At 33.9% G+C, this 12,500-nt stretch overlaps 1 protein-coding gene across 3 annotated transcripts in view; it reads left to right on the top strand.

Moving 5' to 3' along the window:
* LOC124422376 overlaps positions 1–12,500 on the top strand; it is a 42,800-nt gene that overhangs the window by 27,710 nt on the left and 2,590 nt on the right. For all 3 annotated transcript variants that reach the window (XM_046958744.1, XM_046958743.1, XM_046958746.1), the window contains 5 exons: positions 4,033–4,182; positions 9,922–9,962; positions 11,146–11,244; positions 11,687–11,761; positions 11,904–12,500. The exon at positions 11,904–12,500 is cut by the window's right edge and continues 2,590 nt beyond it. In XM_046958744.1, coding sequence (XP_046814700.1) covers positions 4,044–4,182; positions 9,922–9,962; positions 11,146–11,244; positions 11,687–11,761; positions 11,904–12,113 — 564 coding nt within the window. In that variant the 5' untranslated portion in view covers positions 4,033–4,043 and the 3' untranslated portion in view covers positions 12,114–12,500. The remainder of the gene's footprint in view (positions 1–4,032; positions 4,183–9,921; positions 9,963–11,145; positions 11,245–11,686; positions 11,762–11,903) is intronic.

Below are 12,500 nucleotides of genomic sequence, written 5' to 3'. Positions count from 1 at the left end.
CCATTCATCGATCGGTCGACGCTTGAATTTTGAAACACGACCAAGTCATATTCAAACGCGTTCATGAGTTTGCAACGAATATTCGTCGAAATTAAATTATTCTCATGAATAAAGAAGGTATGTATATGTATGGGGGAAAAAAAAATAAAAAAAAAAAAAAACAGGAAAAAGAGAGAGAGAAAGATAGAAAAATTAAAATTAAAATTCTTTGAGCAAAATCATGTGAGAAATGAATCGATAAAAATTAACACTTGGTATACATATATGATAATGCTTCTTCTCTCTCTCTCTCTCTCTCTCCCTCTCTCTCTCTCCCTCTCTCTCTCTCTTTCTCTCTTTCTCTCTCATTCTTCGGGAAGATAAATTGCAGGACGTTACGTGACAAAAGCCGTGATGCGAAAGTACGTTTTTCGCTGGAACGTAGGTGAGCCTCGGTAGTGAAAGCACTCCTAATGACTTGCTACGGGAACAAAAACAACAGGAGGGCTGGAGCTTTTACCGCGACAGATCCTCATAAAAGTTTCCGTCCACGAGGGACAACAACTTCCCTTTTAGCAGCTTCGATCGGGCTGTTTGGCCGTGTTTAATTACGTCGATTAAAGCGTCCCGTGTCACCGCAAAGCGGTTCTCATGAACATCGACCACGGACCTATCTTTGTCTCTCGAGGGAGGAAGCCAGGATTCGACCTTATCTCTGTATGTCTCTTGCTCTCTCTTGGTCTCTCTCTTTATCTATCTATCTATCTATCTATCTATATATCTATCTATCTATCTATCTATCTATCTATCTATCTCTTTCTCTTCCTAGTCTACCAGAAACCTTAATACGAAGAGCCAAAGCTGCACGTGATAGGTCAATCGGTTCGTAGAATCGAACTCTGATCGACATCGAAGAACCAACCTGCCGTGCACGTTCCTACCATCGAAAGTTTTCTCTCTCTCTCTCTCTCTCTCTCTTTCTCTCTCTCTCTCTCTCTTTTGGTCTCAATACTATCGATTCATATGTCCATCGGTGTCCACACTCGACTGATTTAGCCGAAATTCTTTTTCACGTTCCAACTCGAGAAAATGATATCGGGCCCAAATCGGACCCAATTGATTCTCCACACCTTCTTTTCCAAGACAGGAATAAGTATTGTAAATTCATTGAGAGAGAGAGAGAGAAAGGGAAAGAGAGAGGTAAACGAGTAAGTCCATCGAAAATCGAGAATAAAGATAAAGATGAAGTAACTAGATCAAATTTATCGATTAGCTATTATCGATTTCGAAAAGTTTGTTTACTAGTTCGATACGGGTAGGATCGAAACTTTCTAAATTCCAAAAGCTAGATATTCTTATCGATCGACGAAGAACGTCACTCAAGTGCACCGATTTGTCCAATCGGTCACTTTCCTCTCTCCCTCTCTCTCTCTCTCTCTCTTTCGATTTCTAACACGCTTCGTCGAGCTTCGAAGTCCGAAGTGAAATTTGCTTAGTTCCATAAACGGGTAAGCCCGTATCGGTATCTTTCCTCGAAAAGGATAGAAGCGATTAGAGTTCGAAAAGATTTGTTACGGGAAATGATTCGACGATTGAACAAGGGAAAAAAAATATTTTTCATCGTGATCGTGAATAAAAAAGAAAAAACCCAAAAAAATAAGAACAAAAAATAAAAAAAAAAGAAAAAAGAAAAGAGAAACAAACAAAGAAGGAAAGAAAAAGAAATAAAAAGGTACGAGAGAAAATAGAGATTGAATCTTAATGGTAACGGAGAAGGAAGAAAGAACTTCTATGTTGTCGTACCAATCGGATGAAAAAAAAAAAAAAAAGGAAAAAGGTTAGGTTGATTCGTCACAGTCTAGGACGATCGAGCGAGTCAATTTAACTCTTCTATCAATTCCCCTCGCGTACGACGCAAAGCGTGAATTTAAACGAGAGAAATCACGAACGATTCGAGCCCCATAGTCGAGTCTGTTCCCTTTTTGTAATCATAATCAATCGATCTCTTTTAATTCGGGCAATCTCATTAGTTTCGAGTGATCGACCCCGAGCACGTAGATGGAGGCTGATCAAAGAGTAAATCCGGGCGAATCTCGTAACTGACTCTGATCATCGTTAAATCAGGATTATCCACTCGGAATACCTGAAGGACGTGCTCGATTGCTAACGATCGGAAGATTAATTTCGCGGCCAATCAACGTTTCAAGGACGAACCCGAAGAAACGACGTGATACGGAACATCTAATATGTTTTACACGTTCGATGACCGACCATAATAATTTAGGAATAAGACGAATCCAACGATCAGTTTGATCTTCGTTCGAAAACTAGTTATCCTTCTGATCCTCCCTGTCTATCTGTCTGTCTTTCTGTCTGTTTGTCTATCTCTTTCTCTTTCTCTCTCTCTCTCTCTCTCTCTCTCTCTATTTCTCTATTTCTCTCTTTCCATCTCTCTAGTTATTCTGATCCGGATTTCAACTTTCCCCTATCTATCGAGATACGCTCGAATTTCATTCCAACAGACGTTTCCCTTATCACCGACCACAGTATCCTCGACTATTTTCACTTTGATAGGTCCAAGGGATAACCGTAAAAGGAACAAGTAATTGTAATTTCGGTTTAACCGAAAGTCTTAAGGGAACGAGTTAATCTGTTCTAAACAAGGCTTATGGGTTCTATTATTTTCTAATAACATTTCGATGATGAATTTAGGAATTATTAACATCACTCGAAATAACTATGCCATGTAAGATAAAGGTATTATCGATTATTCATCTTTCTCTCTCTCTCTCTCTCTCTCTCTCTCTCTCTCTCTCTCTCTCTCTCTCTCTCTCTCTCTCTAAACTATATTTCTGAACTTACTATGTTCAAAACCTCTAGCCGCGTAAGTAGGTATAGTATAGAGCAAGGAGAACTCTAACTCTCTACCTCTTGCTAGTAAAGGCAACGCTTAAGGGCGGACAACCGTGCAACGGCACGCCTTACTGGCAAACTTTCTCGTAGTAAAATGTCCGATCAAGACTATCCATTTCCTTACTTAAGTTAGCATCGTGTACATACATACATACTTCGATGAATATAATATAAGCGAATAGGTTAAGCGAAGGATTAAACCTGAGAAATACATACATATGTTAAAATAACCGGAAATTCTCTTACGTCCTCGTGCATCGTTTTACGACATACATATATACATGCAAATACACACACACACACACACACACACACACACACACATACACACGCGCGCGTGTACACTAAGAGAGAAAGCAAATTTATGAGGGAAAACCCAAGGACGTCTATTCGAGGTCCACAGGAAATTATTTCATTTCCTATAGCCTTTATTTTTCCGTCATTTTTCCTTCGTCGTATTCTCCCCTAAGTTTTTCCAACCCTAACAGTAGATGTACACACCGAGAGATGACTTATTTAATTTTTCATAGTACACGACTACGACGACAATGGCGAAGAGAGAAAAAATCTTTCTCTCTTTCTTTCTTTCTATTTCTCTCTTTCTCTTTCTCTTTCCCTGGAGAAATAAAACTGCTGCATACGTAGATAATGAAATTTGTTTAAACTGCTGGCACGCGTGTCCCTAAATTTATTCTATTAATTTTTAAATTCCGGTCAACCCCAAGGATTCCAATAGTTTCTCCTTGGAATCTCGATAACGTAGGGTGTACTTTACGATACCATCGTTCGATAGTTCCGATGAAAAATCTATGAACTCACGTTTTTTACGATCTCAGAGGCACTTTTTTTCATACTTTTAACACGTCATCGGAAGTGATACGAGAGAATAATAAACGTTATAAAGAGTTAATGATGATAATGACAATTACGATTACGATTATGATATAGTTTCAATAAAATTAAAAATCTAAGAAATAAAAGGATAAAAAAATGAGATAGACTTACAAGATGATAGCTGTTTAAATAAATAAAAAAAAAAAAAAAGAAAAAAGGAAAAAAAGCAAAAAAAAAAAGAAAAAAAGAAAGAAAATTCAAAGAAGCTCTATCTATTTGATCTATTTTCTCTATCGTTGCTTACAGAGATGTGAGGAATGATCACGTGGGTGATGGTCGGGTTGCTCCTGGCTGCGGAAACTTGCGGCAGAAACGTCCAATCTGGAAACGGGAAAGAGGAGACGAAACAAAAAAACGGTTTGAAGGGAATAGCCACGGATGAGGAGGACATCTATCGTGAGTATATACTTATATATATTATATATGTACACAATACCGAAAGATACTTAAAACGAGAGGAGAAAAACGAAGCACCTAAAGATGGAACGAAACTGAACTTCTTTTCGAACTCTCGAAAAAATATATAAAAGGGGAAGATGAAATGGACTTATGATTTGTTCGACTAGCTTGAGTTTATTCTTTTATCTCACATAACACATAATTCGTCTAAAACCTTTTATAAATCTTTTTCGTTTCTCTTTTTATCTCTCTCTCTTTCTCTTTATTTCTCTCTGATAAATATATATACTAATATATTCCCCAGGTCGAGCATAATGGATAATTAAGATTTGAAAAAACATTTTTATATTATTTTTTTTCGTAATAATATATCAAGATAATTCGCACTACTTTAGATTATACGTAATTCGAAATATAAAGTAAATATTTTCTCGCTTGGCTAAAGTACTATCATCGATTGTTCGTGACAAAGTGCAAAAAATGTGGATAAAAGATATAGACCGTGGTTCGGAAGATTGAAAACCGTTGTAATTTACGAAATATAATTATTTTCTCGTGGCCAAATTTCAAATGCAGATCCGTAAAAACATCGTGTTTACAAAGAACACAGAATAACGGACTACGAACTGCAGGATACAGAATAGAAAATACTGAACACGAAACACAGAATACGGAATACTAAACATGGAACATGGAGCACGAAACATAAAACACAGATTACAAATCACAAGTGACAATCACAAAATCATTCAATCAATATATTTCTAGCGTAACCAGTATTTCACAATTTCCTCAATTTGTTTCGGAAAGATAGTTGATACATTGAAATTATCTGAACATTATGATATGCGTAACTCGAACAGTATTATATGTTTTAATTTTATTGTTTAACTATTTATTACGATAGTACAGCGTACGTATGCATGTGTATGCCGACAATAACAACTGTCATTCAATCATGGAGATAAATGTTCTCATGGAGATAAAGTAAATATTCTTGTCGACTTCTCAATCTGAAAATGTTCTATATAACGTTATATAACTCCAAATTAGTTTGACTTCTTAATGAATCATTTGAAAATAAAGTACATAAGTTTTGTTATTTTATTTATATTCTTCACATATTTTTTTTTTTTATAGAAATATTTTTTAATAATGAGACTTCCTGCGTACAAAATGAAGAACGACAAAGAGCGTTAAATCGTATTATCGATGTGTTGATAATTTTCCAAGGTATCGTTTACGAGCGATTTTTAAATTAGATAAATTCATGAAAATTCATAGTATTCACGAAAATAGTAAATATTTTGATATCATCAAAGAATTTCATAAATAAAATGATTAATTATCTTCGATTGTTGTAAAATTTAATAAATAATTAGTAAATCATTTATAAACGTGGTAACTTATAAAAAAAAACGTTATTGACACTTAAAAATAATTCATCAGAGTAATTACAGCTAAGTAGTTTGGTAACAATAGGTTCCGGCTTTTATAGCCGACCAACTAAGTTTGCAATAGTAGAACCCTGGTTTACCAATCGTTAATAGCAATTTTCAGAACAAAACAAAAAAGGATACGAGAGGATAAAATAAAATCGAAAAAGATTGAATAGGATCGAATAGGACCGAATAGGGCCGAACAGGACTGAATAGGATCGAACAGGATCGAATAGGACCAAATAGAATAGAATAGGACTGAACAAGATCGAACAGTATTGAATAGGATCGAATATATTCGAATATATAGGGTCCAAAAGGATCGAATGAGACAGAGTAGGATCAAATAAAATCGAACAAGACAGAATAGAACTGAATAGGATCGAGTAAATATGAATAGGATCGGATAGGATCGAGTAAATATAAATATGATCGGATAGAATCGAGTAAATATGAATAGGATCGGATAAGATTGAATATATTCAAGCAGAATCTAATAAGACTAAAATGAGAATAATAGAATCCGAATAAATAATAAGACCGAATAGGACCGAACAAGACTGAAGAGAGCATAATAGGTTCAAACTATGGATGATATAGAACAGGATCGAATAGGACTGAACAGAACCACAAAGGACTAGTCAGATCGGATAGGTAGGATCTAGTTCGTCTCGAATCGGATCGGATCGGATCGGACGGAATGATTCGAGTCATATGCTTTTAGGCGACTTCATTCAGCTCGGTTAGATTCGGTTGGATTCGGTTAAACTCGGTTTTCCTTGGCTCAGAATTTTATCTAGGATTTAGTATGGAATTGTATTTGGGATTTTATTTGGGATTTTGTCCGAGGTTTCATCCGGTGTTTTGTCTGTAGTTTTGTCTGGGATTTTGTCTAGGGTCTTCGGATATTTTCGGTTATCTTCAACAATCTTCGGTTATCTTCGGCAATCTTATTCGATCATATTCGGTCCTATTTAACTTTATTTTATCCCAGTCCGGCCCTATTCAGCACTATTTGATTTTGTTACATCCTTTCCTATCCTATTAAGAAATCTGTTATTAACGATCAGTAAATATACGGCAGTAATTATACGGCCACAAAAGCAGGACTATAATTATTTGGGTATAATGCAACAAATATCATTAATGCGTTTTTATAAATTGCCATATTTAAAAATGATTTATCAATCATTTGTTAAATTTACGACAATCTAAGAGAATTTATTATTATACTTACTATTAACTATTTACGAAATTCTCTAATGACATCGAAGAATTTACTCTTTTCATTAGAATCCAGAATTATTGTGAATCTACGTAATTTAAAAATAATGCTCGTAAAGGATACACATTTAATATTATACGCACATTAAACTAAGACGCGCTATTTTTTTCTTTTTTTTTTTTTTTTTAGACGTGCAAAACATTATGCGATGTAAGAGAAGAGTTTGACAAAAAAATGCAACGAACTAACACTAATGTTAATTTGTCACTTTCACTCTTACAAATAACACTCTATTATGAGGAAAGGTAATATATTCGTTAAAGTAGAAATTAATTTCAATGCAATTACGTAATCGCATGATAATACGTTCTAATACGCTCAAATGTAACTGATATATTATTTCTCTGAGTTACTATGATATTGTCTGACATTGTAAACGAACGTGAATAATTTTTGACTTAAGTTTACCACGCAACACGTTTGTTGTTGGATCCCCGAGAATTTCATTTTAATGGTTAGCAAGCAAACCAAGTAACGCGTCAATAAAGAAAACCAAACTACCTAACAGATCGTAATGAGAAGTGGTGGAAATGTTGGAACAATGGAACAAATGACGATTGTTACACATGCGCAGAACGCGATACTATTTCTCTCTTTCTCTCCCTCTCTCTCTCTCTCTCTTCGTTTCTCTCGTTTCTTCTTGCATTTACTCAATTACTACTCCTCTCATTTTGAATTTTCGCACATATGCAGCCACATAATGATGCGTAATTTATCAATCCTAATAATTTATTGTTATAAATAATGAAATATGCATAAACAACTTTATAGAAATTAGTTCAAATAAAATATAAAAGTCATATAGTGCTGATTTCTGAGAGATATATATATATATTTTTTTCATCTTTTTTACGAATAATAATCTCATTAATGTAATTTCTTAATGATCTTGTTATTAAAAAATGAAATGCTTTGTCGAATACTTTTTTTTCATTGTTAATATATAATTTTGAAAGAAATAGACACAAAACTAATAATAAAATAAATGACTAATAATCATTCATTTTTTTTTTTAACGAATTTCTATAAACTAGTAGCAGAATACTAAAATTAAATGTAATATTCAAAATTTTAATTAAATTATAATACCTACACTTTTTTTAATATAACTCAAGTCTGATAATTATATTTTAATTATAATTATATATGTATATGTATATAAGGTTTGTTCAAGTAATGATGACCATGATTTTTAAGGTCTAAAACCTTTTTTTTTTATTGATAAGAATGTAAGATCACCCTGACTTTTTTAAACGGAACCATTTTGTTTCTTCTTTTTAATAACAATGTAGAGAACAGCAAAAAACAAATCTAATGAGTACACACAATATTATTTTAAGCTATATTACAACTTTTAATAAACAGAGTTAAATTTGTTATCGAGGGACGTAAAAGATTACAAATATAATGAACAAAATAATAAACAAAAAAAAATAAATATTTAATATTTCGTTTGGCATTTTGGACGGTCATTTAATTGGACTGTACTTTTACGAGGAAAAACTAACGTTCCATCTGGGTATAAAACATTTCAATTTAATTGATGCTACACATAATTATTTATTAAAAAAAGCGAAACTTTGTGTTGCAAAAGGTAAAATGCAATTTAAACATCTACTTTAACCGGTATGTTATTACTTTAATATGCTTTACTATATTTTTTTACGTTTTTAGCGAACAACCACGATAACGAAGAATTACGCTTTGGCAAATACTAAATTGTTGTAAAAATTAAAAACTGGAAAACATATCAACTTGCCTCGACCTCTTTTACTACATGTCAGCCGTATATCGACCTTCTCTCTTTCTCTCTCTCTTTCTTTCGCTCGTTTAAAACCTTGTATCCAGTTTTATAGCTAATATTTCCGCAAGTTAAGTAGCCTAAATTTTCCGTCGAATCCTAAAAAGAAGTTATATAAAATTTCATCTGGATCGGACAAAAATAGTCGGAGTTTTTGAGAAATTGCGAACACATAGATTAAGGCTTTATATATATATATATATATATATATATATATATATATATATATATATATATATATATATATATATTTAAGTTCTATATAATTCTAAACGATAGGACACGCCATTGTTCCGAAAAATGTCCCAAACTTCGTGGCCCATTTCTATTTCGAAGGAGAACATGCTTCTTCCTCATACTCTAGTTTGCCTGTCGACTTTATATTATCGAAAGTTTGAACTACCAGAGGATTGATTGTCGAAAGAAAATCGAGATGTTGGAAGAGAAACGATCGAACAAATAGCGGTAGCAGAGCACCCGTCGCGTCGTTCTAAACTCACCTTCAATACTGGGAGTTTAAAGTTCTGCGAAATTCTACTATTTGCTTTGAACGATCCTATACGATAAGATAGATAGATATATGTGTGATCCTCTTTTTTATTCCCGTTAAGCGTTAGTTACGAGAGGATTAACAAAGGTCCAACGCGCGAGTATAACACGACAGAATCGATCGCGATGGTTGAAAACTGAACGAGCAGGTGTTATGTATCAAATTAATAACTGATATATATATATATATATATATATATATATATATATATATATTTATACGTTTATATGAACGGTAATTGACAAAAATAATTATTTACTTATTAAATGAATTATTTTAAAAATTGTATATATTTGTTTTTCTTGTAAAAAGAAAAAGAAAAATTATTTTTTTTAAATACATTTTGACGATATATTTGATAAAATGTATCAAATTAATAACTTATATATATACATATATATATACATATATATAATCTGTTTGTATATATACGAAAGATAATTTGTTTTTAAAATAAAACGGATTTGATTTTCTTGAAAAAGAATATATAGAAAATTATTTTTCTTTCGATACATTTTGACGACAAATTTCATATGATATAAGAAAAAAAAAAAAAAAAAAAAGAAGAAGAAAAAAGAAAGGAAAAAACGTAGATATATCTTAAAAAAGAAATAATCTAATAAACGCTTCCTCATCGTCTATCTCTTTTCCATTGTTTCAGGTCTAACGTGCTACACTTGCGTCAACGTCAGCGACAACCAGGTATCGACGAGTCCATTAAACTCTCCTTTAAGAGTCCCTAATACCTCGATCGTGTGCCAGCTTGGAGGCACAATTTCGTCCAAATCGAAGGAAAGTCGTGGCATCGATTTCGACTTCTTTTAAACTCTTTCCTTCTTTCTTCTTGCTTCAAAACCTCTTCTCTCTTTCTCTATCTCTCAATTTCCTATTACTACTACTGCTACTACTCTTTCTCTCTTTCTCTCTCTCTCTCTCTCTCTCTCTCTCTCTCTCTCTCTCTCTCTCTCTCTCTCTCTCTCTCTCCATCTATCTATCTTTCCCTTTTTCCCTTTCTCTATTTCGCTCAAGTTGTCTCGAGGGAGAATTGCCAATATCAGTCCAGTTGGCGATTCTTCTATCGGCGATCGGAAACACGAAATTATAGCCGAGTAGATTGCACCGAGTGCTTTCGTCGGGCAGAATAAATTCCGCACACGTCGGTACACAAGCCTTTCCGTTTCCGAAAAAACTGAACGCCAAAAAATATATCTAACGCTCGTGTAAAACGTACACACATACCCGGCGCTGTATTTACACTGTGGTAGTAATGTATTTATATATGCATATACATAGCTCGCTCCATTACCCCGTCCAAACCCTCGCTTAAATTATCGTCTCATTGAATATTCTATTCGGACGTACCATTCAGAAAACACAAAAGAGCTAGTCTAGTCGTCGCTTACTTGCCTACGACGCGCCGCGCCGTTTTTCCTTTGCGCGCTGCGATTCTTCACTTTCGTTCCTTCTCGTAATTTTTCATCAAAGTAAAAAAGAAAATAAAAGAGAAAGGAAAAAAAAGAAAAAGAAAATAGAGAAAGAGAGAGAGAGAGAGAGAGAGAGAAAAAAAGAGAGAGAAAAGAATAAGAGATATGAATAATTAAAAGCGGATTCCAAGGGCATTCTGTGAATTTGTCCCTTTTCTCTCTCCCTCTCTCTCACTCTCTCTCTCTTTTTTCTTCTTCTCTCTCTTTTCAATTATTGTTATAATTAATATTATAATTATTTGCAAATATTTAAATAGGTATTATACGAACATAATAAATAATGTAAACTTGTAAGACTTAAAATATAATATCATCATGATATATCCTCTGTTCCAATGAAATTTTCTTTTTTTCATCACTTTTTCTTTAATAGCTACTTAATACTCGTATCTTTTTCACAGATGTGCAACGAATGGGCAATAGATACACCATGTCCGGCGGGTGGCCGTGACTTCTGCCGATCCCTGCACATTTTGGATAGCCGAGGGAACAGCGTCTTGGCAAGCAAATTTCATTTTCTACTTGACCCTACCAACTCATTCTATCTCCACCATGATACCTAAAAACGAATGGTCCCTTCCGAAATGGTTGAAACATTATATCATGTTTTTATTACGTTCTTACTAGATACTTTATCGACTAATTTATTTTACTTCACTTTTATTTCTATCTCATTCTCTCTCTCTCTCTCTCTCTCTCTCTCTCTCTCTCTCTCTCTCTATTTATTTATTTATCTATTTATCTTTTACCCTGGCTATGTTTCTTACTCGAGATTCTCTAAATCGTTTCGATCGTTTAACAACTCTCGGCAAAGTTCGAAGTTAACAATTAACAAAGTCCCATTACCCGTTTCCCTAACATAGATTATTTGAATGGCTCATTTAAAAGTTAGGTCGAAATAAAAGTTACTTATTTCAATCTTTTAAAACTTTTCTGCCACAGGTGAGCAAAAGCTGTGCAAGTAGCGCAGAATGCGGCCCATCCTCCGTCGGTTGTATTCCGGTCGACACGCAGCAGGTGCGAGATACACAATATCTACTTCGACATTCCGCGATAGAGATAAAAAAAAAAAATAAAAAAAAAAATATGTAGAAAAAAAAGAGAAAGGTGGAAAATATTCGAAAGTTAAAAAAAACTCGATGAATTTCATTCGTTACAGATCTGCATAAGTTGCTGCGATCTGAGTTACTGCAACGTCGAATCACCGACGAACGCGACGAACGCGATCTATTCTCGCAAACGACGGGCCAAATCGAAATCAAAACGCAAACGACCCGGTAGAAACGGAGTCGATGGTACAGACTCCAGGTTCTACGGGTCCGGAGTGTTTTGGCTCTTGGCCTCCATCTTCTATGCATATCATTGCTGAGGAAGGAGAGAAGACATCGCCGCAATCATTTAAGAATCAAATAGAGACTTTAATCTATTTGATTATCCCTCGTTAAAGGAGAAGAAGATTATTAATGCATATTACGTGAATATCTTTTTCTTCGAAGAAAAAAAAAACAAAAAAAAAGGAAAAAGAATAGAAAAAAAAACAAAAAAAAACAAACAAAACCAAAATTTCATAGTCATCGTAATCACCATCGTCCTCTAACATTGTTATCATTCTTTACCTCGGATTCGCGCAGATCATCGCGAAATCTTTTTCATTTTACAGATATTCCGAGGGACCTTTTTGTCCGATAAAGAAAAAAAAAAAAAGAAACGAAGAGAAAAAAAATCGAAAAAGAGAAAAAAGAAAAATCAACAAAAA

Source organism: Vespa crabro, chromosome 2 (assembly GCF_910589235.1).
Source record: "Vespa crabro chromosome 2, iyVesCrab1.2, whole genome shotgun sequence".
NCBI classification, from domain to species: Eukaryota; Metazoa; Arthropoda; class Insecta; order Hymenoptera; family Vespidae; genus Vespa; species Vespa crabro.
Note: the sequence above shows the minus strand (reverse complement) of the source record. Positions and strands in the feature narration are given on the sequence as shown.